A 25563-nucleotide genomic window follows, 5' to 3' on the forward strand; every position below is an offset into this window, starting at 1 on the left:
GAGTAGACAGATACCAACCTGGCTTTTAAAATTCGCGCCTTTCATCTCCAATTGTGTTTTCAGACATAATTAGACAAAACCCAAACCAAGCAAACCGATCAAAAAACCCAAGCAAACAAACTCCACCAAACAAACAGCCAAAACCAACCAACCACCCACAAAACCACTCCACATGCTGTTGTCATCACACAAGTCTAGTCTCTGAGAATCAGGCCATGTTCCTTTCTATGCTCAATCAAACAATAAAATCCCTGATACTTGGAGGCGACTTCTAAAAATCCCATTTGAATGTTCTCATTTCTAATTCCAGTCTCTAGCCAATACATTTTGCTCCTGCCCAAAGCACTGCAATTTCTTTATGGTTTCTTCAGTAGCCTAGAAAGTCACCTGTGGGTGGCACATCCTTGGTATAGTCAGGTTATTTCCAAACCAGGACACCTGGCTCACAAACAAGACTGTGTATTTTAAAAGCAAGTTTTCCTTACTCTTTTTTTTCCCAAGTATTGTACAATACATTACTAATTTGTAGTTGAATGAATATATTGATTGGTTAATGAATCTTAAGGGCATTTCTTAGGTGCTATCCAATGAGACTAAACTTACAGAGGTGTATCTTGCAGGTAGTTCTCCATTACACATAAAGAAAGGCTTTAAATGTGTTTCTCACTAAACTGTTTTCTACATGACAATTAAAAACCACTATTCATGTCCATTTCTCCCTTTTTCCCTACAACCGACTGTACCTTGGTTAATCTTCTACTCAGGACTTTAATGTGGACTTTTGTCATGTTAAGATGTCACAAGCTGTGCCAGGGGAAGTTTAGGCTCGAGGTGAGGAGAAAGTTCTCAGAAAGAATAATTGGCTATTGGAATGTGCTACCCAGGGAGATGGTGGAGTCACCATCCCTGGAGGTGTTCAAGACAGGATTGGATGTGGCACTTGAAGCCAAGGTTTAGTTAGTCAGGAGGTGTTAGGTATTAGGTAATAGGCTGGACTTGATGATCTCTGAGGTGTTTTCCAACCTGGTTGATTCTATGATTCTATGAAAATCGATCTGCTTAAAACTGCACATATTCTAATGTAATTCTTCTGAGATGAAAAAAAGATGTCTTGTGCACACACAACAGAGCAAAATGCCATCTATTTCATCTCCCCTGTTCATTCTTCTCTGTAAGTAGCTTCCTACCATACACTCAATCCAGAAAACTTTAAACTTCTTCAGTAAACTGTTATTACTGCTGCTGGAAGGAGCTTCAAGATTCTCAGCATTTCTCAGAAAGGGGTCTAATGATCAGATATGCCATGCCTTTGGCATAGACACCGCCAGGCCCTAAGACTCCAGGTATGGCAACAAATACACAATCATAGTCTCTTTTCCCTGAGTTCTTGAGGATGGGTCTATGTGTCCCTAAATCCTAAAATGCTAAGTCATCATCTATAATTATAAATACCTAGGTATCCCTTTGTCTCGGTTCAAAAAGGTAGGTTTTGATGTTTTTAACTATGTTATATTATTCGTTTGAGGACTGAAAAATGACTATCAGTTCAGAGTTCAGCAGGTTTTGAAATCCCTTAGGCAACAGCATCACCACACTGAAAGAAGAAACAAAAAAATCATACATTTTCCTTGCTCTTTCCAGCACCCCACTGACAGATTGTGGAAATGTGTTACCTAGTTTGTTTCTTTGCTATCTGGAATTGTTGCATCATAATGGGGAGAATGCCACAAACTTTTTACATTGTTTTAGGGATACATCCGCCTACCCAGTCATTTAGAAGAACGTCGTCATGCAGGGAACTTTAATTCTGTTCACTGCTATTTTCATGCAATCATTGAGCTTAGAATCATAGAATCAATAAGGTTGGAAAAGACCTCAGAGATCATCAAGTCCAACCTATCACCCAACACCTCATGACTAACTAAACTATGGCTTCAAGTGCCACATCCAATCCCCTCTTGAACACCTCCAGGGATGGTGACTCCATGGCAGCACATTCCAATGGCAAATTACTCTTTCTGTGAAGAACTTTCTCCTCACCTCCAGTTTATTCTATGTATTCTATGTATATATTCTATGTATTCTAAACTTCCCCTGGCACAGCTTGAGACTGTGTCCTCTTGTTCTGGTGCTGGTTGCCTGGGAGAAGAGTCCAACCCCCACCTGGCTACAACCTCTCTTCAGGTAGTTGTAGAGAGCAATAAGATCTCCTCTGGGCCTTCTCTTCTCCAGGATAAACAACCCCAGTTCCCTCAGCCTCTCATCACAGGGCTGTGCTCTAGAACCCTCACCAACTTTGTTGCCCTTCTCTGGACATGTTCCATCAACTCAACATCTTTCCTAAACTGAGAGGCCTAGAACTGGACACAGTTTAAGACTTGTTCATTACTCATCTCAGCATACATTGTAATCTGATGCTTACAGCAGTGGAGTGCATGATTTGGTACCTTGTATTTAACAAATCTGCAAGTTATTTCTCCTCCTGTGGAGGTCTCTTATGAAAGAAGAAGAAATATACCAAGTTTGGATATGGCAGATAACCTGTAATAATCCTCTATATTTCATGCACATCTGCTTGAAAAATGCATGCCTCTTTGGAAATTACTCTTACATGGCCACGGACTCACAACCACAACATAAAAATCAATCACACATACCATTGCTATGGATTGTGTAGATGCCATGTACTAACAGTAAGGTAAAAATGCAGTTGGGAAAGAGGGATTTTAGCAGTATTCACAACAGTCCCTTCTCTGATGGAGAGTGGAGGTTGCCTAATGGTGCCTCCTTTTGTTCCTCGACAAGCTCTGAGCTAAAGAGAATCTTCTCAGTGCACTCTTACCCAGCCCAGAATGGCAACCTGCTTCATGGTGTATCTTCTCACAAGTGAGAAATCAAGCAGCCTCAGACTCTGCACTGTGTTCAACCTCAGTTTAATTCCCACTGTACAATTCATCCAACTGAAAACAATTGACAATGCCTCCTCTGTACCTACCCCCCAAAAACGGCCAAGCTGATAGCTGTTTTGCTGTGCCATGACTCAGATCTTTCATTTGTCATGTGCACACACAAGGAGGAGATTTAATATGTATCACAATAAGATATGAAGTGGACTTCCTAGAAACCTTCCACTTACTCTTGCACCAGTTAGATTGTTTCTAGTGTACTATGTAATCAATAGTAATTGGTGTATTTTGCACTTCTCCTAATTCTTCTGTTCTAAGAAGGGAATAGCAAGAAAGCTGGTGTGGAGAGTATTTATTTCACAATACGCCATTATGTAATATGTACTATTAAATATCTCATGGATGTTAGGAAGAATTTCTTCCCCATGAGGGTGGTGAGAGCCTGGCACAGGTTGCCCAGGGAGATGGTGGAAGCCTCATCCCTGGAGGTTTTTAAGGCCAGGCTGGATGTGGCTTTGAGCTAGTGTGAGGTGTCCCTGCCCATGGCAGGGGGGGTGGGACTGGATGATCCTTGAGGTCCCTTCTACCCCTGACAATTCTATGATTCCTATAATCACAGGATCAAAGGATGTTAGGGATTGGAAGGGACCTTAGGAGATCATCAAGTCCAACCCCCCTCCATTGGACTCTCTCAAGTAGATCCCTGTCCCTCCTGAAATGGGGAGCCCAAAATGGATATATTCAAGCCATACTGACAGTACCTAATTTTATATAGTGCAAATATGCATGCATAATAAAGACATACATCATAAACACTTAAGATTTACATATGCATTATACATTTTGTTTAAAGGAGTATCCACTGCTACTTGTATTTTCCAACACTTTATACATTCTGAATTTGTAAATTTCTCCTCTAATATTATTTCTAATTTTGTAATCATTGAAAACTTTTCAGCAAACCCAAATTAAAACATATGGAGTTAACAGCTGAGTTTATATGACACAGTGTGAACCACCACCAGCAGGTGGGACTGAGATGTTTTGTCATTACCTTATCCTGTCAGTTGATTGTAAGTTTTGTAGTCTTAGTGAATAAATTCACTGAACTGAGTCAGAATGGTCTTATGACATTTACTCATAGTATTATGAACTTGCATATGAATATACTCAACTCAGAAGAAGATCATCAACAGTGTGTTAGCTGAGGCACTGTGAAAGCCTGATTCATAACCTAATGTAACTGTAACAAACCTTCCCCTAATTAGAAAGTTAAAAATTTCATCACTTTTCTTACTCAAGATAAATCTTTAACATCCTGTGCTAATTTTTTTTCCATTGGTCAGCTTTAGCACTTGTGTTTCAGTAACTAGGTGAGAGGGGTAAAAATCAGTAGTTGGGAAGCCAAGTTAGGGGATTTTTATTCTTAGTCTTTCCCTTCTGTAGTTTGGGAAGCTGCAAATTATAGAGCTGGCTCTGATGAGGAATAAAGTATAAATGACATGGTCATGGTTACCAAAGGGAAGAAAACTTCCCTGAAAAGTCATGAAAGGGAGCACCGGTGGGCTGTGGAAAGTCTGTTGACAGGGAACTATAGAGACTAATTTTGGCTGGATGTGACCCAAAGAAAGCAGCTGCTAAGTGTGACATGAAGACATTCCAACAGCAATACTGCCACTGGAAATGTCAAAAGGAGATCTTACCAAGGCAGAACCAACATCCTTTAGATTCTTAAAAATAAACACCAAAATGCAGCCTTTTGTGCTTAAAATTGTGCATAAGACTATTGAAATAGTAAGGCCTCTGTTCATTAAATAAATATGTCCCATTCGTGAAGATTTTCATACTGTAGCTGAGAATGAAAGATTTTATATCGCCGTTTTACTACAATGTCACTATGTACAAGCCTTGTGAGGAGAGGCTGAGGGAGCTGGGATTGTTTAGCCTGGAGAAGAGGAGGCTCAGGGGAGACCTCATTGCTGTCTACAACTACCTGAAGGGTGGTTGTAACCAGGAGAGGGTTGGTCTCTTCTCTCAAGCAACCAGCACCAGTACAAGGGGACACAGTCTCAAGTTGCAGCAGGGGAAGTTTAGGCTGGAGGTGAGGAGAAAGTTCTTCACTGAGAGAGTCACTCATCATTGGAATGTGCTGCCCAGGGAGGTGGTGAAGTCACCATCCCTGGAGGTGTTCAAGAGGGGATTGGATGTGGCACTTGGTGCCATGGTCTAGTCATGAGGTATGTGGTGACAGGTTGGACTCAATGATCTTTGAGATCTCTTCCAACCTTGGTGATTCTGTGATACTGTAATTTGGTTGTTCTTAGTGCATGTAGAGGAGAACTGTGCTGCTTCCTGGCCTAGACTACTTGGCTACTCAAAGACACATGAACTGATACTAGAAAGTTGGTTTTACCCAATTTTATCTTATCTGCTGCAGTTTAATATATAGCTTTCATAACAGATGTTATTGATTAGCTCCCAAAGGGGGGAAAATGCTAAATGCTGTTGATTTACAAAGCTCAGTTCTCAGACAAAAGGCTTTCAAATAGGATGAAACATTACAGAGATTCTTTAAAAGGGCAAAATATGTGAAGTTCTTTTAAAATCAGGTTCATATTAGTCTCTTGTTTGCATTTGCTATGAGTTAGCATATTTCCCTCTGCCTTCATTTTGCCAGGCTAAGCAAACTGATCACCTTTAGTAATTTCTGATCAGAAAGGTGCTTTCACCAGCTGAGCCTGTCCTGAACTCACCTCTTCTGAGCTCAGATACCCAGATCCACATTGCACTATTGCAGGTGGCGTCTCACGCGCTCAAGTCCTTGCGTGTTGCCCTCTCTCTCCTTGAAGAGCTGCTGGTATCTTTTAGGAGGATCATACTTTGCATTCCTTTTTCTCACAGTCTTTATGTGAGCTAGTTTATTCTATGAAAGGCTCACTGTCGCCCTGTGTTCTGTGACTGAACCCAGCATTCCCTCCTGCTCTGCCTTCTCCAGCTCAACTGCCTGCTTAATGTTGTTGTATAGATGAAGATCAGAAGACTCTGTGTTCAAATCACATCAGGGTCACCATTTGTTGTTGTATAGATGTTCTAATTACCTCCAGCAAGCTTTCAGGACCAGATGTAAGCAGGTGAAGACCTTTATTACATTATACAGCAAAGTTATGTAGTCTATCAGAAGGCACATGTGTCACATCTCAGCTGGTCATTTTTTACTGGCATGTGTGTAATTAAGGCACACAATAGGTCAAAATAACAAAACACTATTTTAACACATCCAACCAAATTCTGGCCAGTTTCTCTCCTTCAGCTACAAAGTGTTTATATTACTCTCAGAGTCAAAGACAAAACATAGCTTTCTCTAATTTGAGCAAAGGCAAATCTTCCCTACAGTCTTCCAAAGCTATCCAAAAACAACCTCTTCCCACAGCTTAAGGCAGGAACTGCTACCAGTGTTTGAGTAATACTGCTACACTGCACCTCCTTTCTGTTACTCTCTCTCTGATGTCAGTCTTACCTTCCTGTTCAATATTGTGACTTTTAACAACTTCTGGCATTACCTAGTTTCACTAGCACACCCTTATCTTTTTCCCAAAGCTTGATAAAGCTTTGCTAAAGCCCTCAATGCTTGTTAAAAAGTCACGGTAAAAACACAGTTTCAAAGTGTAAGTGCCAGCTAAGGAAATGGCTTCTCTGAAGACTCTGATGTTACAGTTTGGCAGATGATATTTGGGATGCTTGTCCTAGAAAATACATCAAAAATGTATCTTCTTTTATATAATGCTTCTCCTGAAAAAGTACATTTTATAAGAAGTACTTGAGTTATTGGGCTGTCTGTTTTATAAGAGCCATGGCTGCCATACCTTGGCCATGCCATCTTTCCCAGCTGTGCCAAGGAAAGATTTGCATCCCCCCCAAAGCTGAAGGTAAGCGGCTCGTCCACATTTCTCAGTGACATCATTCCTTGGAGTGAACTGGCTGTGTTCATACATTACACTTAAGTCTCCTGACTGAGCTTCCTGTAGCAATTCCTGTTCCTGAAACATAAGTACTTTATTTTCTCTGGGGCTAGGAGGCCTTTCAAAGTGCAAGACCTCCTCAGACATTTTCATAAGCAATTTCAGCATTTTGAGTTGCACCACATCTTGTCAGGTATGTCTGAACTTTTCTGCTGAAGAGAACTAATTGGCCTAACTCACACATATATCTGGAAGCAAATTCATACAAATTATTATCAGGCAGCAGAGCACAACCTTGAAATAAAACACAGAACTTGCCAAAGCTGACCTAACATACAGGACTGCTTCTCTGCAAAGAAGCAAGTAGCCTGTGCAGCTTGTACACCTGGAGAGACTTCACAGGGCCCACAAGCCTGAGGGTTGCACACACAGATGCTTTCATGGTAATGGTTAGCCACTGAGCTTGTTTTCATTCCTGGGATATTGTTTTTTTTCTTTCCTAAGAAATGTGCTGTTGTTTCCCTGCTGCCAGGTCCCCCATACTCTGCAGAAAAAGTAGGTAGACTTGTGAAATGTCATTTCTCATTCATATTATTACATTTCCCACTGGTGTCATCTGCAATGAGGGCCCTGTTTTGTTAGAAGCATTCAAAAGGAGTCACAGCAAAACTCAAGAAGCTGACAAAAGGAAGGAAAAATAGAGATGAAGTAATTTCCCTAGCAGCAAACATCTGGTCTGTGGTCAGCCAAGAAAAGAACCCCAGTCTTCTGACTCCCACAGCAAGACTTACTGTAGCTGACTCTGCTTGCTTGCTCCAGAGCTATCCCCTCTGAAATAAATCCTGCAGGAACTAGGCAGGAACCAGCCTGGGGCAATCTAATGCAAAGGAACAGGTTGACAACCCTGCAGAAGGTCTATCATATAACAGAAAGTTGATGCAGAGCTTCAAAGCTCTTATAGAAGGGATTCTAATATTCTGTGCACAGGGATGACCATAAGAAAATCTGTGTCATGTTCACTTTCCAAATTTAAAAATCACCAGAAATGAACACATGACCCTGCAGAACATGGTGTCCAGAGTTGGAGGACTCAACACAAAGTTTTCCAGTCCAACATCTGAACTACAAAGGTAGCAGTAAAAGCCCTTCAGAGACTGCTACCAGCTTTTGTCATTGCTTGCTGGTTCAAGCACTCACTTATCTGATGTGCAAATAAGCCATAGGAGGGTGTGCAGTAGGGCTTAGCTGACAAACAAGACCTGCCTAGTGGCATTTCATTTCCTGAAATGGAAACGTGTGTGTGATGCTTTCTGAGCTACATGTCAGGTAAATGGCTGCCTGGGCAAACAGCCCTGAACTCTGAATTGAATCAGTCTGAACAACTGGAAGTGAAAGATAAAACCATCCCATAATGCCTGTGAGAGAGGTTCTGTCCCAGGCTGCTCAAACCACAAAACCACCCAGTTTATTGTCTCTTTGGGTTTGCTGGCAGGGATTTGTTTGTTTAAGCAATTTCAATCCTACAGTTGATTTGAATCATATTAAGTCAGGCTGAGAGAATTTGGGTTCTTCAGCCTGGAGAAGAGAAGGCTCCAGGAAGACCTTAGTGTGGCCTTTCAGTACTTAAAGGGGGCCTATAAAAAAATAGCAACAGTCTTTTTAACAGGGCCTGTTGTGCTAGGACAAGGGATGAAGAGTTTAAACTTAAAAGAGGGTGTATTTTTACCAGGTACAAGGAAGAAAATGTTTGTACTGAGGGTGGTTAAATACTGGCAGATTTCTCAGAAGGTGATAGAAACCTCATCCCTGGAAACATTTAAGACCAGGGTGGACAGGGCTGTGAACTACTTGGTCTAGTTGAAGACATCCTTGCTTACTGCAGCAGGGGTTGGACTAGGTGACCCTTAAAAGTCCTTTCCAACACAAACTATTCTATGGTTTTATATTTGTCAAGGTGCTTGTGCTAGCCCAGTTTGGAGGGACTGAAGTGGGTTAGGGAGTGAGTGCAAGATGAGCATCTCTACCAGCAGACCAGTGTCTTCTTCCACCAGCATCACTCTGCAGAACAATGGGGTTTATCACCTAGTTGCTGGCCCACTCAGGTAACTTCTGAGTTAAAATAGACAAGAGACAAGCACCTCTACCAGCACAACTGAGGAGGCAACAGTCCCTGTAGTGGTTCAGTAATAAGTAGGTTGGTGTGAGCTGGGTGGCCACAACCTCACTGGATCCAACAGAGGAAATCCCTTTATATTCTCAAAACTTTTACATACTCACATATGGATCAATGTTTACATATGAGACATCAAAACTTTGTCAATCATCCAAACTGAGATAGTTCTTCAGACTGACTTCTCTTTGCCCAGTGAGCAGGCACTGTAAATGTGCTCACGCTGATCTGATCCAGTGATGTGCCTCTGTTGGCTGTAAAAGCAATAAGGACACAGCAGACAACAGTAATGGATATACTAACTTTAAGTGGGATTGTAATTATTCAGTAAGAGCATAAAATAGCCAAATCACTGATTTTGCAAAACCTGGAAAATTGATCTAAAGGTGAAAAAGGTTTTGTATCTCTGCTAGAGGTCCTGCTCAGTTTTAAGTCTGTGTGGTGAAAGGCAGACTGAAGCGTGTCAGGAAATCTGCAACACTATAATGACTTCAGTCACATAATTTGTTTCTGTTTACTTCCACTGCCAATGCCTAATCCATTTTTCCTCAGGGGAAAGGTTTAAGATACTTTCCAGGCACCAAATAAATAAAACAAAGTGAAATTAGGAACTTCTTTTATCATGCTCACTCTTATTAATCTCCTTTCCCATATAGACAGTCCAAGAGGATATGAGAGAACATTGGACTAAAGCTCTGTGACCTGCACTGGACACCAGTCAGATGCTAAGAGTAATCCAGGGTTTTAGATCCAACCTATAAAGTTCTGAGTGGTTTAGAATCTGGCAAATACATTCAAAGATATGGAGGTTCATAAACATAAATAACACAAGGTGTGCCCAGTGAGGAGTCCTTTCTTCTGAAAATAATTTTCCCCACTTCTGGAATGCTCTAGGCATGCTGTGAAGCCTGCTTGCCCCACTCTGTGTTACATCATCTGAGTGTGGATTGAAGATTGTCTATTTACCAACCGTCTTTTGTCCTTGCTGTTACATTTCCATTTACCAAGTGGACACTTGGAGTATTGAATGGGTAACTGTAGATGTATTTTTTGAATTATGTAACTAATGTAGTAAAATATTTTGAGTCCCTTCCTTATAGCTTTTCCATTCCTGTAAAAATTCTTGAGTCTTTTCCGAGCCTCTTTCAGGACCTTTCTTAACATGCAGCAGCAATAATACGTAATAATATTGCGGCGGAGGCTGTTTAACTGACCTCTCTGTGTAGACACATGGATTTTTTTCTTATTCTCTATCCCATTCCATAAGCACTCTAGGAACTTCTTGGCTTGTTTGTTTTCACTACAGCTGCAGTTTGACAGAGATTCTTGTGTGCTGTCTACAGTGATATCTGCATATCTTTCTGGAGCTGACAGAGAACCCTGGTAGAGCCCTTTAAGTAGAATGCATTTCCTCCAGCATGTATTATCACTGAACTCCATTTGTCAGCATTTTGTCTGTTCATATAAATCCCTCTGACAATCTTTCTATTCTTTTTGAGCTTGTCCAATTTCAATAATTTTGTCTCATTTGTATACTTTGTGCTCAGCTGCTCATTTCCTTCTCCAGAGTGGCAGCGAGTAACAGTGAAATCATTATAATCCTTTTAGGCATTATACTTTGCCTGGTTTTTCCCCAGAGTCAGTAACATCCAGTTCAGTACCAAGTGACACACATTCTGGTGCTTGCTCAGACATGGGTAAAATAGTCCCAGAGAAGAGAGCATCAGTTTCCAGCTGTGAGAGATATTCTCTCTGGTGGAGCTCTCCAATTGAGGTCAGATATGGTGACTGCACAGCAATGGTATGCTGATGCGACCCCACAATGTCGCTTCTGTTAAATAGTTCAGACTTCCATACTAAGGAGAGGTTTACTGGAGGAATTGAAAGTCAGAAGGGATGAAAAATCTTCCTTTCCTTCCTAACAGTATGATGATGACTACATTGATCATCAAACTCTATCACTCTAGCCAAGTTTGATACTGAAGGTATTTAGGGATAGGTCCATGACTGGTCTATTAGTAGCTGCATCAATTAACTGAGGGTCTGTCAGGCCTAGCTAGTGGTATTGCTTAGATTTAAAAAAAAAAGGATGGTTTCTTCTCCTCTCCATCATCCATAACACGAATACTGCAGAAAAGAACCTGTACAACAATTGTGACAAGCATTTCTTAGAGGTGGGTGGTTTTCCTGGCTTCTCAGCCTGCCTGACACCTCAGCAAGTGGCTTAGGGGAAAAACCAAACAAACAAAAAAACCCCACAAACCAACAAAATTAGGATCATTGTCTTACCGCCTGAGAGATTTCTGCATTACTTAACTGGAATTAGTTGCTTTTGCTTGAAGTTGTTCAAATATAACCTTTCATTAATTGCACCAATTTGACTGCCCTTTGGAGACTTTATCACCAAAAATACACAAACCTCCATGCGTACTTGATTGATAACTGTCACAAAATTCAATGGTATACTGATGTTTGGGAACTTGGAAACAGTGTCTTGATAACCCAAAACTGTATCACCACTGAATGCTGACAGTACTTAGATATTACTCCTAGCTCATGAAAACTTTGTAAAGCACCTCAGGGAATGAATATCAATATTATTCTAAGTCTGTGGCTGGTAAGCTGCCCAAAGGAGAGATCCAAGAGAGAAGGGGCTTCAGATTTACACACTCTCCTTCTGGGCAATTCTTGTAGGGTCCCAGCTTCAGTGACACAAGACATTCACATCAATCTTCAGCTCCTCGCTTTTGTTTGCCCTCTGTTTTTTAAAGCTCTGTGATTTGGCCTCTGTCAGACAAGAAGCCTCTCTACCTGTCCCCAAGGGATGCTGTAAAGACTTTGATTCTGGAAGAGACTGGGCAGCTGTGACCAAGGTTCTTGGCCCAGTGCAGTGCCATGTAACTGAATCTTTTGTGACAGTTGCAGGCAGTGCCTTTAAGAAAAGGACAGCTACAGAATTCTCTAGCTGAAATGTTTAGATGTAAAAAGGAGAACAAAGATAATTCTGAACAAATTAATGTAACTTTAAGAACTTACAGTCTGTTTTCAGTCTGTTCAGCCTCTTTTTTCTGTTCCTGGCCAGTCTGTATGCACCTGACCTTGGACTGAAACTTATGAGATAAGAAAACTAACTTTCTTAACAACTGCTTTGAACTAATGATTTTTCCCTTAATATCCATTTCTCTTTTAATCCTTTTTCTGTCCAATTAGCCTTGGACAAGAAAGGGGGGAAGAGAGGGGTTTGGGGGGAACCCGGGGGGATTCTCCTCGGGAGGGTTTTTCTGTGTTACATTCTTTCCTGTATATTTCTGTATATACTCTAAATTCTGTATATTTTGTATATATTCATTGCATTTCATTCTGCTTGTAAAATACAGCTCTTCATTCACTTCTCTGACTGTGTTTAGCTGTGCTTTATGTGGTGGGAGGATTAAACCTTCACACTACCACATCTTTCATAGAATCATAGAATCAACCAGGTTGGAAAAGACCTCAAAGATCATCAAGTCCAACCTATCACCCAACACCTCATGACTAACTAAACCATGGCTCCAAGTGCCACATCCAATCCTCCAGGATCAGTGACTCCACAACCTCCCTGGGCAATACATTCCAGTGGCCAACTACTCTTTCTGGGAAGAACTTTCTCCTAACCTCCAGCCTAAACTTCCCCTGACACAGCTTGAGACTGTGTCCTCTTGTTCTGGTGCTGCTTGCCTGGGAGAAGAGACTAACCCCCACCTGGCTACAACCTCCCTTCAGGGAGTTGTAGAGAGCAATAAGGTCACCCCTGAGTCTCCTCTTCTCCAGGCTAAGCAAGCCCAGCTCCCTCAGCCTCTCCTTGCAGGGCTTGTGCTTGAGACCCTCCCCAGCCTCGCTGCCATTCTCTGAACATGTTCAAGAGTCTCGATATCCTTCCCAAATTGAGGGGCCCAGAACTGGGCACAGGACTCAAGGTGTGGCCTAACCAGTACTGAGCACAGGGCAGAATGACCTCCCTGCTCCTGCTGGCCACACTATTCCTGATACAGGCCAGGATGCCATTGGCTTTCATTCAGCTTAAAGGTTTTTCAACACCAGGGCTTAACTTCTGCTATACCTATATTTTATTCTTGTGACCATGCTGCAGATCCTATATTAACCTGGAGAGGTCTTCCAGATTCACAAAATGCGAGGAGCTGGAAGGGACCTCAAGAGGTCATCCAGTCCAACCCCCCTGCCAGAGCAGGATCACCTACACCAGATCACACAGGAACTCATCCAGGCAGGTATTGAATATCACCAGAGAGTGAGACTCTACAACCCCCCTGGGCAGCCTGTCCCTGCTTCTAGTTAATTGATACAAGCCTCTTAGCTGTATAATCTTGCCTCATATTCTTCCTTCCTGACCTTCACTGGGAGAGACATCTGCTGAAATTGATATGTGCACTTGGGCTCTACATTTTTCTGCCCCCTCTAGTAGTTCTGAGTGCTGGCCAGGTTCCTGTTTTACTTAAACCAACAGAGTCATCTATAACCAGGAACTCCTTTAATGAGTGAAGGTGGACAGCCATTCAGAAAGGACTTCAGTACCTAGAAGGAAGCCCAATAGTCAGGTTGGGCTCCATGAGCACATGGAACAGACATCTTGTCCACACTGTGCTTCAGGAATGGTTCTTTGTACAAGTGAGATGAACTGGATGATCACTCTCTTGGTCTAAACCAAAGGACACAAGGTGCAGCACAAGGTCTGACACTGTGCTGTGTTCATCCCAATGCTGACCACCAAGAAGGCTGAGTCTGCCTCATCTCATGCAGTCCCCAGGCTCTCCCACGTGCTCTGAAGGTAGCTGCAACTTTGTGAGCTAGAGCAGGGGAAAGCTGAATGATCCCAGACATGAACTCAGGCTGTTTGCCAGTCACTGTCAGTGTCCTTGTTGCAGTGGAAGGATGGGTTTGATGAACATAACAAAATATGTGGAAAGAACTGAAAACCCACCAGATTTTCTGCTCCAGGTCATGACCTGCATGAACCTCTCCTTTCTGTGTTTTTCACTTGGTAGCTACTTTCACACTCGGTCTCAGGCAGTGCTGCCTGATAGGAGCTGACATGCTGCTGCCTTCAGCTGCTGTGCAAGCCTGTGCTAAGTCTGAGTTTTCCTGAGTTTGGGAACCCTTCATCAGCCACAGCAGAGCTGCAGGTAGCAGGGCCATGCAGCTTCTGGCATAGAGCTAGCACCTATGTCAACAAATACCCTCAAAATCTTAAATTTCAGTGAGAGCCACTGGGATTTCTGGAGAACTCCTGAAGGCAGACTTCAGCTTCCTGACACTGTGCTCAACAGACAGAAGCAGTTTCCACCACAGGATGCTTTTACATTCCTGCTTTGAATTGGTCCCAGCAGGGGAAACAATGCTGCCTGACGAGACTGTGGCAGGCCAGGACATCTCTCAACACTATCTGTAATGCAAGAGAAAGCTCAGCCTAGGGCCTTGCTGAGTCACTTGAGAGCTACCTTGAACAATTCAGCAAGAGTGTTGACACTAGCTCCTGGTAAGCTTTCTCAACAAACTACCATGTGTGCTATCATAGCTATGTTCATGTAAGTCACAGCTACATGAACACAATGATCTTGGAGGCCTTTTCCAATCTAAATGAGTCCATGATTCTGTTCAGACAAGTGTGAATACCTGGGACAGACACGTGGCTTCTACATAAGGCTCAGGGTTTTTGGAGTAAAGAATGACAGAATCAGAGGGAGCATCAACAATAACTCAAACATGGTGCTCTCAGCCTGCAAGCTCCTCTAGGGCTCAGCACCCCACTACAAGCCAGGGGGAAAGGAACCACAATTACATAATTCAGAAGGAAAGAGGAAGGGCAAAGTGAAATATGTGATCTAAGACTGACAAGTTCCTGCAATATGAGCTGCACAAAATCAATGTCATGGGGAGAGCGGCACACTTAGCTTTGTGCCAGTGGCATATACCTGGCTATGTGCTATATGCCATGAGGAAAACCAGCTCAACTGCTGTCATTCACAGCTCTCAGGAGGGGTTATGCTGTTGTCCTTACCCGGTGGAGCCACCAGCGAGCCATCCTGTGGTGCAGCCCGTGAAAGAACAGTCCAGAACAGCCCTTTTCAGCTCTTCTGCAGTTGCTAAGTGAGCGCTCAGGTCAACACAAGCTTTCTCAGCTTCAGCTAAATCCAGACTCTGAGAGTTGTTCTTGGACTCTAGTGCAAAAACTTTCCCTGCAGCACCAAGAAAAGACATGTCACTCACCACAGTACTGTAGTCAACACATACTCAACAAAAAAAAATACTGCAAATTATCACCAAATAAAGTCTTCTTGCTTTTACTTAATTAATTTTGATGAGCAGCCTACTTCTTAGAATGAGTAATCTTATCAACACTGTAAGTACCTTTGTCTTTGCTTTTCTTTCAGCTTTGCTCATCAACAGAAAAGCAAGCATGGTTAAACCCTGCTCATTCCTAGTCCATATGAGAAGTCTGTCCAGCTTCTACAGGTCTGTGCTTTAGTTTTGGAGAGAGAAAGCACAACACTCTCACATGCACACATATAGCCAAAGTCAGAACATCTCCTGTGGGCTACAACACTGGAATCCATTGCTCAGCATTTTACAGCTACATTTATCACAACTACAACCAAGCACAAATCTAAAAGACAGTATTGCAATCCATTTTTCTGTGTCAGAAATAGATTTATACTTGTTCTCTAAAATAAAAATGATACAATTCTACAGCAACTTGTGCTCAAACGCTGCTGCAAAGCCACTGTGCTTCTGTACCTTTCCAGAGAGACAGGGAGATTTTTCTTAATGGGTGGCTTTTTGGAATGAGCATGAGGGCATAACTGGTGTAACAATTTCTGTGTTACTTGTATTTTCAGTTCAGTTTGTTTTACTTTAATTTATCTAATACTGTGAAAGCTGTAAGGCTAAAAGTTAGAGGATTTGGCAACTGGGAACAAGGCAGTTGAGGTTTTGGCAATGAAGCTTGAGAAGTTACTGGCTCATGGAATAAACACATTAGCTGGATATTTCCAGAAAAATAAACAAACAATGATACAGTTTATAGTATTGACATTTAAGTTGCCATAAGGATCTTCTTTCTGAAAATAACATCCCTAAGAATACCTTCTAAGTTTCAAAAGGACAGATTGAGGTTGCTTGCAGGTACAGGAAGACAACTTTGACACGCTGTTTATTCAGTAAATGCCTGGGAACTCCTATTTTGTCTTATTTCAAAAGCAGATTAATGGTAGTGCTTATATGAAGACATAAATGCCAGCACATCCTGGGTGTTCACTGTGTAGCTGGCTTCACAGTCATAGGATATATTGCCTAGTATCAGGAATCTTTAGACTGGTTCAGCCTGATTCTGTAGCAAGTGCAACCCTGACTGCATATTATTTCAACAAATTGATACACCTGAACCTCATCTTAAACACAGGGAACCAAAACAGGGCAAGTCTGTACCTGGCAGCTTTCTGTTCTCACCTGTGTTGAACTTGCTGGAAGAATCCCTGGCCTTACAGCAAAAAATACAAAGTTTCTTTCAAGCAAATATGTAATTTGTATTTACATTAGCTAGCAAGTGCAGGTGGGTCCTGAGGAAGATCTCTACAAGGGTGGGAATTCTACATGCACCCAGTAAGAAGTCATCCAGACTTGGGCAGACAGCAATTTAATTAAGCAACAATGAGTCCTAACCGCTAGACTACATTGTCTCTCCATACTGTGATCAACACCATGAACTGCAATTATAAAAGGGGAGTCTACACAGAGCCTCTACCTTTTCAAAATGTCCCAAATAAAGCACAAGATCGACACAGGCTACTGCTTCCAAAGCCATGAATAGACATAGTGAAGTAAGCATGGTGATAATATAATATGGTGAGTTGAAACTAACCCCCAGATAATTTGGAGAACTACCCCCAAAATAAATCACCAGATTCTTGAGCTGCAGAATAAGTTCTGCTTGTAAAGGCAAGCAGGGATTAAGTATAAACCTTTGTCCCCATTCTACATTTCACCATTTGACTGTCAGGATTGAGGCACATCATCAAAGACACAGGGAACATCTGCATAGTATCTGTTAGTTTGATATGGTTGTAATTCTAATTTCCAGCTAGTAGTGTTTCAGTTACAAGACATTAAAATCATTAAGGATCAAGTTCCATCTAGATACAGTTAGAAGAAATCAGGTTCGTTGTTTAGCCTTTCTACGAGCAAGTAACAAGGACATCTTTAGAGGAGTTTAGCTAGCCAAGACTGAGGCTGTAACAGCTTTCTTCAGCTCCTGTTATGTGTTTGCTAAGATGCATGAACTTTTTAATAGAAATTGTGAAGACTGATTCAAAACAGTCTTACCCTCCAAAAGTGTACCTAGGATGTAGACATTATGTAGAAAAATAGCTTTTAGGGTGACATAGGAAGGACTTACTGGTTGGGAACATTACAGTGAACTGTTTAGAAGAAATTAGAGGAAATTCTGGTTAGCCAGAAATGGATAAAGAAGGCCAGAGAACCAGTCCCTCTAATTTAGCTAAAAATCCATGCAAAGCAGTCTTTACCAGGAGGCTTAATTAATATGTTTAGCATGTTTAGAATGAAAACCAGCCTTGTCCCACTAAGTTTCTCCAGGTTGCCTTTTGAAACCATTGAAAACATTTCAAGTTCAATGGTGAGAAATAAATGATAATACACAACTTTTTCTACTGTTAACAGTTGGATTTACAGTTCTGAAGAAAAATTTGCCCTTGAAACCAAAGAAAGCCTGTCTTTAATAACTGGCTTACATTGTGTTGCCAGCCTCTACTGTTGTTTGATCACAATTATCACAGAATATTGATTATATTTTGATATATTTATAAAATAATCACTTTATTGTTTGGCATGAAAAAATTCTAAACAAACACTAGCTGAACACAGCTTTACTGAGAGAAGCCTTGTGTATATATATATATATCTATATCTCCACAGAAGAATAGATGTCAGGGCTTCTAGCATTCATTTTTACCACCTTGTTTAATTCCTACCTAACTGGACTGTAAATTACCCCCCAGTAATTCCACCATCGAGTCCAAAAATTTATGACTGAACCAGACCATGTCTTTTCAAAAGGCACCCCGTCATGATTCAATGACTCCAACTAATGGAGACTTTACAGCACACTTTACAGTAAACTGTGCCAATGGTTCATTACTCTCACTCCAACTTATTTCCAGTTTCGAATTTTGCTAGACTCAGCTTCTAACAACTGGACCATATTATGCTTTCAAGACTGAAGAGCCATCTGCCATGAGGTGTATGGAAACAGAGAAGGGGGCTCTTAAAAATAAAATCACTGCAAAACCAGGTTCTTCATACTCTTAGGAATCTCAGTGGAATTAGCAGAATTCTCTTGGTTGCTCAGAAGACAGAACTTGGCTAACTTATTCCAATTGGATAACAGATATAACAAGTTCTTCTGAGGCATATAGGCATGGTTCAAAGCCCACTGAAATTAGTTCAAAGTTCCCCGTGTCTTCAGCAGTATTTGCATCACGCTTGAAGAAGAAACGTAAAACTGCATGGCCAAATATACTTTGAAATAGAAATGTCTTTCACAAGTAATATAAAATGAAAGCTATTTAAAAGGCATGTCCAGTGTGCTGATGTCATGATGTGATACTAGTTCAAAGCAGCTCCAACAAAATAAATGTGGTGAAAGATGTGCAAATGTGAAGTCCAATTTATTTTAACTGAAATACTAAAAACTTTTAATTGAGGTGAGAGAGAGCAGGGGAAGAGGAGTCATTTCTGTACTTGAAGAGCAATTTAATTTCCATCTCTATGGCTGGGTCTAACAATGGCCTTCATTGTAATAGTAAGGGTGGAGGATTCAGTAAAACTGTACAATTACAGTCAGAGATTTTTGTAACTACCAGTTCTGCTTAGTGTTCATGAATGTGGAGTTTATTTCTGTGAGAAACCAAAGTGAATAGTACCTTGTTTAATTTAAATTGTTTAAAATACTACATCATCAGAAAAACAGCAAAATCAGGAGGTCATCTTGGAGCTCAATCTGAGCTTAAATTTTAATTTTACTACACTCTTTAGGATCAAGTAGCTGAAATTGTTTATGCATTTCTTTTCACAGTGTTGCAAGAATATGTGCTGGTGGGCAACTGGGAGCCTGGAAACAAAACACCTACTATAAAAATGCACATGTCTAGAGAGAGCAGAAGAGAAAAAATATCCTTTTAATATCCTTTTACCTTTTCTTAAAAAAGAAAGTGCAAAGTAAGCCACAGGAAAGCCCAGAGTGATTTTTTTTCCCCCTATCTTTTACATCAGACATACCTGGTTCTAGGTCAGATGTGTGATTGGTCTCAATGTGCTTAAAGGCTTTTTCCAACCAAAATTATTCTATAATTTTATGATCTCAGATCCCTACTTAACTGTGCCTAGCTTCCTAGAGTCACGATTCTTCCACTTGCAGTCTTTGCCGCCACTATGCACGGTCACTACTAGATGATGGGCTTGATGTAACCCAGACCCCAGATTTAGCCAACAACCAACCCCACTTTGGCACAATTAATGCAGTTTTTGCAATTGGCATATTTCTTTCAACTCAGGAGTATCCTAGCAAGGGAGAAGAACCACCACCATTCTCTCCTGACATGCTCTGTATCACTGCAAGTGCTCTGCAGCAGGAGAAGGTATGGTGGTATTAGCAGCTGCGAAAGGGGGGTGTGGTGTGTGTAAAAAACAATAAGCAGAGTCAGCTCCTATGCATGAAGCCACGTCCTTATTCTCCTGTTCCAGTGCAAATGCAGACATTTTAAACAAGTCTGGATGAGCAGTGGTGTAACGCAGACTCCTCACGACAGCCTGCGTGGTCCTGCAGTAGCTGCCCGAACAGCAGTGGCACGGCACAGTCTGTCAGAGCAGGAACAAGCCCTAAAGAAGCCTTCTGCCTGCCTTACCCCAGCCTCACCCCAGCCTCAACAGCTGTGAGCAAGCAGATTTCAACAGTCACAAACCTGTAAAGCGAAACAAACCAATCTTTTATTTCAGCCTTTACCTACGTCTTCCTGGAAACTAAGGACAGCACACAATATGTGCTGTGGTTAAGGACTAGTCAGAAGAGAATCAACTAAGCTTCGAGGCTCTACACCTTCATCAGACCTCAACGCTCTCCCCTCTGCCCTTATCTGCGTGTGGGACAATAAAAGGGAAGTCTTCCTCAGGGCAACGCAGTGTAACCAGTTTTAGAGGCTTGCCCGACAGGGGCCAGCCTGAGTCTTACTGGGTTTTTACAAGGTGAATTCCAAAGCCCTACAGCGGTTTCAAGGCAGGCAGTTACTTTTGAGTTTAAAATAACAAATGCACAGATATGTGTTTTCGCCCAGAATGGTCCTTTGGCACTTCAGTGGCATTTGCATGTACCAGAGAGCAGCACAAATGAAAAGGTGATTTCTCCTGTATGGATCAGGCCAGAAACTATAACGATAAAGAGTACAAGTCCTGTTTTGTGCTCTCAGATTGTCCTAAATACATAACCCTACGTCTGGCGGTGAATTTTAAAGTTCACCTGAAGTGTTTTCTTCTGTATCAACGTAGAGCACTCTGAGGGTTTACAGGGCAGTGTTGCAGTTGTTTGCCTGAACACAGTTAGGAGGACAGGTTGAGGAGCATGTTAATAGAGGACTTGCACGTTCGTCATGATGATATTTAGACATTAAATAAAGATGGAAACTAAAGTATTATAGTCATGCTCTACAATCATAATGTGCTTCAGATATTCCACCCTTTGATTCTTAGAATTGCTTTACCATGTGTGAAGGAAATTTGACAAACTACTAAATGACAATTAAAACCTGTCATGAACTCTGCCTTAAAATGGTCTCCAACATTTTTTCTCCTTTCTATTTTAGAGGGCATCCATTTAGGAACCAAGAAGATACCACTAATTCTATAGAAAAACACAGACTGGGAGGTGCTCTTGAAAAGATAAAGGAAGCCTTCAGATGAAAGTTTCGTAGCAAGGGAAATTAACTATTCCTGTCCTGTCCCCTTTTCTTAAGTTCTGTGGAAAACCTCTTTTCATGGGTATGTAATTTTTTTTTCCTCGTTTCAGAGGACTTTTGCTAGGGAAGGAGTATCTCCTGACACCAGAATCACAGTTTTGCCTACTACAGCACAGTGCATTGCCTGATATATTTATTTTCCTTTGCTCTTAATGAAAAGTAGTTTTCTTCACATTTACAAGACACAGTTCTGTTGTATTAATGGTATTTCACAAAAAGTGGCAGAAACATATAGGCAAGATTAATTTTCTCCCTTTCCTTTGTCATATTTTGTCATCAGCTGAAAGAATTAGTTTAAAAAGGAAAATACTCTGAGAACAAAAAGAAGAGGGTTTTATTGCCCTATAATGTTTAAGCTCTGTTCTCTGCAATAATGCTGTAAACACTGGTGGTAAGGAATTAGAGTACTGAAATAAAAGTAAAGAATAAAAAATACTGAGAACAGGCATAAATCTGTTGCAGCTGTGAAAGTGAAAAAATGTGGCCACCCAGTGCTGCTCTCCCAGGAAAAGACATGGCTGTTTCAAAAACACACACTGTTTTCCCTAAGGCAAGTTGTTCCTCATTACTACACCCGGGCTTTTTCAATGAAAGAGCGACAGGCTACGGGGAACTTTCAAGGGATGCGGGTGTTTAGGATGATAATCAGAGAGTTAAAAGTCCCATTTCAGAGTAACTGGTAGCTGGTGCTCCAGTCAAATTCATGTCATGATCCCATCCATTAGTAGTGGAGTGCAGCTGGAGCTCACCTGCAGAAAGGTGAGCAGTCATCCTCAGCGTGTGAGGTAGTGGACAGAAGAGTCATATAAGTTTTCGGCTGCTTCTCTTCCATTCCTCAAGTACCTGCCTGTATAAATTGATGCTGAGAGGCATTTCAAGGGGGCAAATAGGGAATCCTTGGGAGAAAAGGAGAGGTCTCCTGAAGGACAGCTCAGTCTCCTTAACTGTGCTCTGGCTTTGGTTTATTATTCTTACTTCCTCTGGAAAAGTTCACTCTCTTGTAGTTTTGTTGTAATTAAATAATCTTCACCTTCTGATCTATTATTTCCTTTTTCTCCTTAACCCCAGGACATTTGTAGTCTCAAAAACCTCTGAATCTGACGTTCCTTAACCCAAACTGGGTTGTGTAGTTAAGTTTCTTATTAAAAAAAAAAACCAAACCAAAACCAACAAACCAATAATTTATTTTTTTGGCAATAACACATTTCCACATACAGCTCTCATTGCAGCTGTAGCCACCCAGCCCAAACTGAATGGGAGACTCACCATCAGCCTGAACAGAGATGATCTGAAGGATGAAGAAGACACATCCCATGCCCTGGAGAAAGGTGAGAGAGAATCTCTGAGAGCCTGAAGCCATCTCCTTGTTTGCAAAGCCCTCAGCCACAGGAGATTAGCTGCCGAGGCTTTTTTTCTCTCCTCCTGCACTTTCGCAACGGGGTCTGCAGTGATGGTTTCAAGGAGCACTTTTCCTCGGCAGGATTCTGCGTCTTGGGCTTGCACTGAAGGCGGGAGGGGTGGAAAAAGAAAGAGGAGAGGAGGGAGGGAGAGAGGAATCCTTCGCTTGGCTACCGTGAAGGGGAGGGGAAGAGGGGGAGAAGGGGAGGGGGGAGATGTCCAGTCAGCTGAGGTTGGGAAGAGGCTTTCCCCAGCCCAGTTTTAGGGCAGTGTACGCAGACAGATGGTGTGAAAAGTCACATTACCCTGTCAGTAAACACCCAAGGGATCACGGTGGAAGAAATGTAAAAGCCAGGAGGGAGAGAAAAGAGGGAAAAAGGACAAGAGACTAGAAGAAATCCCTGGCTGAGAGGAGAAGGGCAGCTAGATAGCTGGTGCCGGGATGCCGTGAGTCTGTGGTTCAGCTGTGAATCTCTGGAGATATGGGGTCAGACAAGGGGAGAGCTTTCCCTCTGCCACATGAAGGTAGGCAGGGACACACTGCTGAGGCTCTCAGGGCAAGGGCAGGTTTTCAGGTAGGGGCTGAGGAAAGGTGACAAATGCTGTGGGATCCTGGTGACCAAGCCTTCCCGAAGACTGGGATTGAGATGGATTAATCCTGCTAGTTCAGATCCCAGGTTCAGGATGGGCATATTGAGGAGAGTCAGCTGGTCTCTACCAGTGCTCCTGATCCAGGTGAGTGGTGCTGATCAGACTTGAACACTCTGAAAGCAACTGAAGAAGGGAGTTTCCAGCTCCCACCAGCCTTCATAGCAGTGACATCTGTCCCTTATTCTCATTTGTCCTATGTTTGTCACAACACAAAAGAAACTCCTACAAGAAGAGGAAACGTACTAGTGGTTATGCCAGGATTTATTTTGCTAAATATATAAATGGAATAGATTTGTGTTGGTGTTGGAACTCAGCAGCGCTCAGAAATGTTGTTTTCATATTCTCATCCTATTTTGCTTTTATTTCAGCTTCTTAAAATTTTTTCCTTTAGAAACCTGAATCCGGGCAAAAATGCTCAGTCTGCCAGAAACTCTGGCCTCCAGCAAGAGAAGCAAGGACCTGACCCTCCTCAGTACCAAAGGCCTTGGTGTCCTATGTGGCAAGGTCCTGATAGGCAGCTTGCACGCATCTTCTAATAATGCTGAACCGTCACCACATTGGGTTTGGTCTGACTGAAATAACCCATGCTCAGGAACTTCTATATGTGACATTCAAGGCAGCAAGTAACACCATAATACTAAAAGTTTTAAAAATAGCTATGTATGACAAACTCATGCAGATAATGCTCTGACCCTGTTACCATAGCCTTCTTCCCCTTCTTTATACCCACCCATGGAATGTGAACGTCCACATTGAAAGCTTTCAGACAGGTAGCTGTGAATTTTGTGTTTATCCAGAGAAGAGGGATGGTAGCAGGTTTCTTTTGTTGCCCTGCCAGTCTAACTCACAAGGAACCCCTCCAAAACTAGAAGGATGGGCAGTCTCTTGCTCACTCAATCCTTAATGTGGGACAGTTAGTGTAATGTAAGTATGCAACCATATTTCATTTCAGTGGAAAACACCTGTTTGGTACAACAGAAACAGAGAATGAAACAGAAAACCATAGCATTCTTTGAATTTGTTTGCATTTCTCTCACTAGTGAAAGAGCTAATGGCATAAAATCCAGTTTTAACCTTCCAACGTGCCAAATGTTCTACCCCTGTTGTAAAAATCACAGGACACAAAAAGATGAAAGGTACTGTATCTACACTCTTTTAGACAGCCTAGAGAGTCCATGGACTCAGTAAGTACAGCAGGAGACAAAGACATTCACAGAACCTTGATGTGATCACAGCAGTAGCGCCAGGTGTCCCTGACACTAGTCACAGGGCTGATGACTTTGCTGTCCCCATAAGTTTGGCCAAATGAGTTGGAGGAAAGGACAGCATCTTTTGCATTTCCATCTAAAATTCCAAAGGCCTGTTGGATTAGTTTTGCTATAATTGGATCAGTTCCTTGTGTTGATATATGTAGAGGCATGTTGCCACTCTGGCTCCTGTCTTGGAAAATCTCAGCTTGTGTTCTTGAGTAGAACATCTTAGTGATCATAAAGAATTATGACAGACCACAGAATCTGTTCCTTTTTGAACACAGGAACAGTTCCTAGAATGACCTGGCTTCTTCTTGTCCTCCCATCTCAACCGTAAAGTAAGTCTGTAAGTGTGGAAAGTTAAGGAAACTTATGAGTTATAAACTCCTGGGAGGTAACTATCTCACTGCCAGACAGTTTTCCTTCCAATCTAATATTTCTATCAGCAAAATTCTCCGCTGCTATTGTATTTTGGAAGATTTGCATAAAGCCAAACAGACTAAGTTTGTTCCTGAACTGACATACACCTTGTTTTGCACTGGAAGCAACATCAATAAGGAAAAATCTGCCTTTAGATTTTGGCTTCTTGCAATAAAAAACTCACAGTGAATTCTGGAAGGTTCAATTCTTCAAGCTAAATTGTGCAGAGTGTCCACATCTGAAGCTATTTCCTTGTGCAGAGTAACATGTTAAACCAACTCATGCTTTGGTGACAGAGAGGTATCTTTTTCTGAATAGAAACTAAGCATTTGGAGCTTAGCCTGGCCTCTGCTGTGAAGGACAACAAAAAGTCCTTCTATAAATACATTAATAGCAAGAGGAAGGGCAGAGACAACCTCCACTCCTTGGTGGACACGGAGGGGAACGTTGTAACAAAGGACGAGATAAAGGCAGAGATATTTAACACCTTCTTTGCCTCAATGTTTACTAGCAGGACAGAATGTCTTCCAGACAGCTGGCCTGCAGAGCTGGCAGAAGGAGCCAGGGAGCAGCACAGTTTTCCACTGTTCCAGAATGGGGTAGTTGGTGATCTGCTCAGCCACTGGGATCCCCACAAGTCCATGGAACCAGATGGGATCCATACTAGGGTGCTGAGAGAGCTGGCAGAGGAGCTGGCCAAGCCGCTCTTCATCATTTTTCAGCAGTCCT

General features: G+C 41.9%; 1 protein-coding gene across 1 annotated transcript in view; it reads right to left on the reverse strand.

The window, feature by feature from the left end:
• Nucleotides 1-22643, reverse strand: part of SUSD5 (sushi domain containing 5) — a 47490-nt gene extending 24847 nt beyond the window's left edge. Inside the window, exons 1-2 of the mRNA XM_068152638.1 lie at nt 22382-22643; nt 15091-15268 (exon numbers count right to left, since the gene is read on the reverse strand). Coding sequence (XP_068008739.1) covers nt 15091-15268; nt 22382-22475 — 272 coding nt within the window. The 5' untranslated portion in view covers nt 22476-22643. The remainder of the gene's footprint in view (nt 1-15090; nt 15269-22381) is intronic.
• Nucleotides 22644-25563: the final 2920 nt, after the last annotated feature.

This window comes from Melanerpes formicivorus, unplaced genomic scaffold (assembly GCF_026170545.1).
Source record: "Melanerpes formicivorus ecotype bairdi unplaced genomic scaffold, bMelFor1.0.p_v2 SCAF_24, whole genome shotgun sequence".
In the NCBI taxonomy this organism is placed as follows: domain Eukaryota; kingdom Metazoa; phylum Chordata; class Aves; order Piciformes; family Picidae; genus Melanerpes; species Melanerpes formicivorus.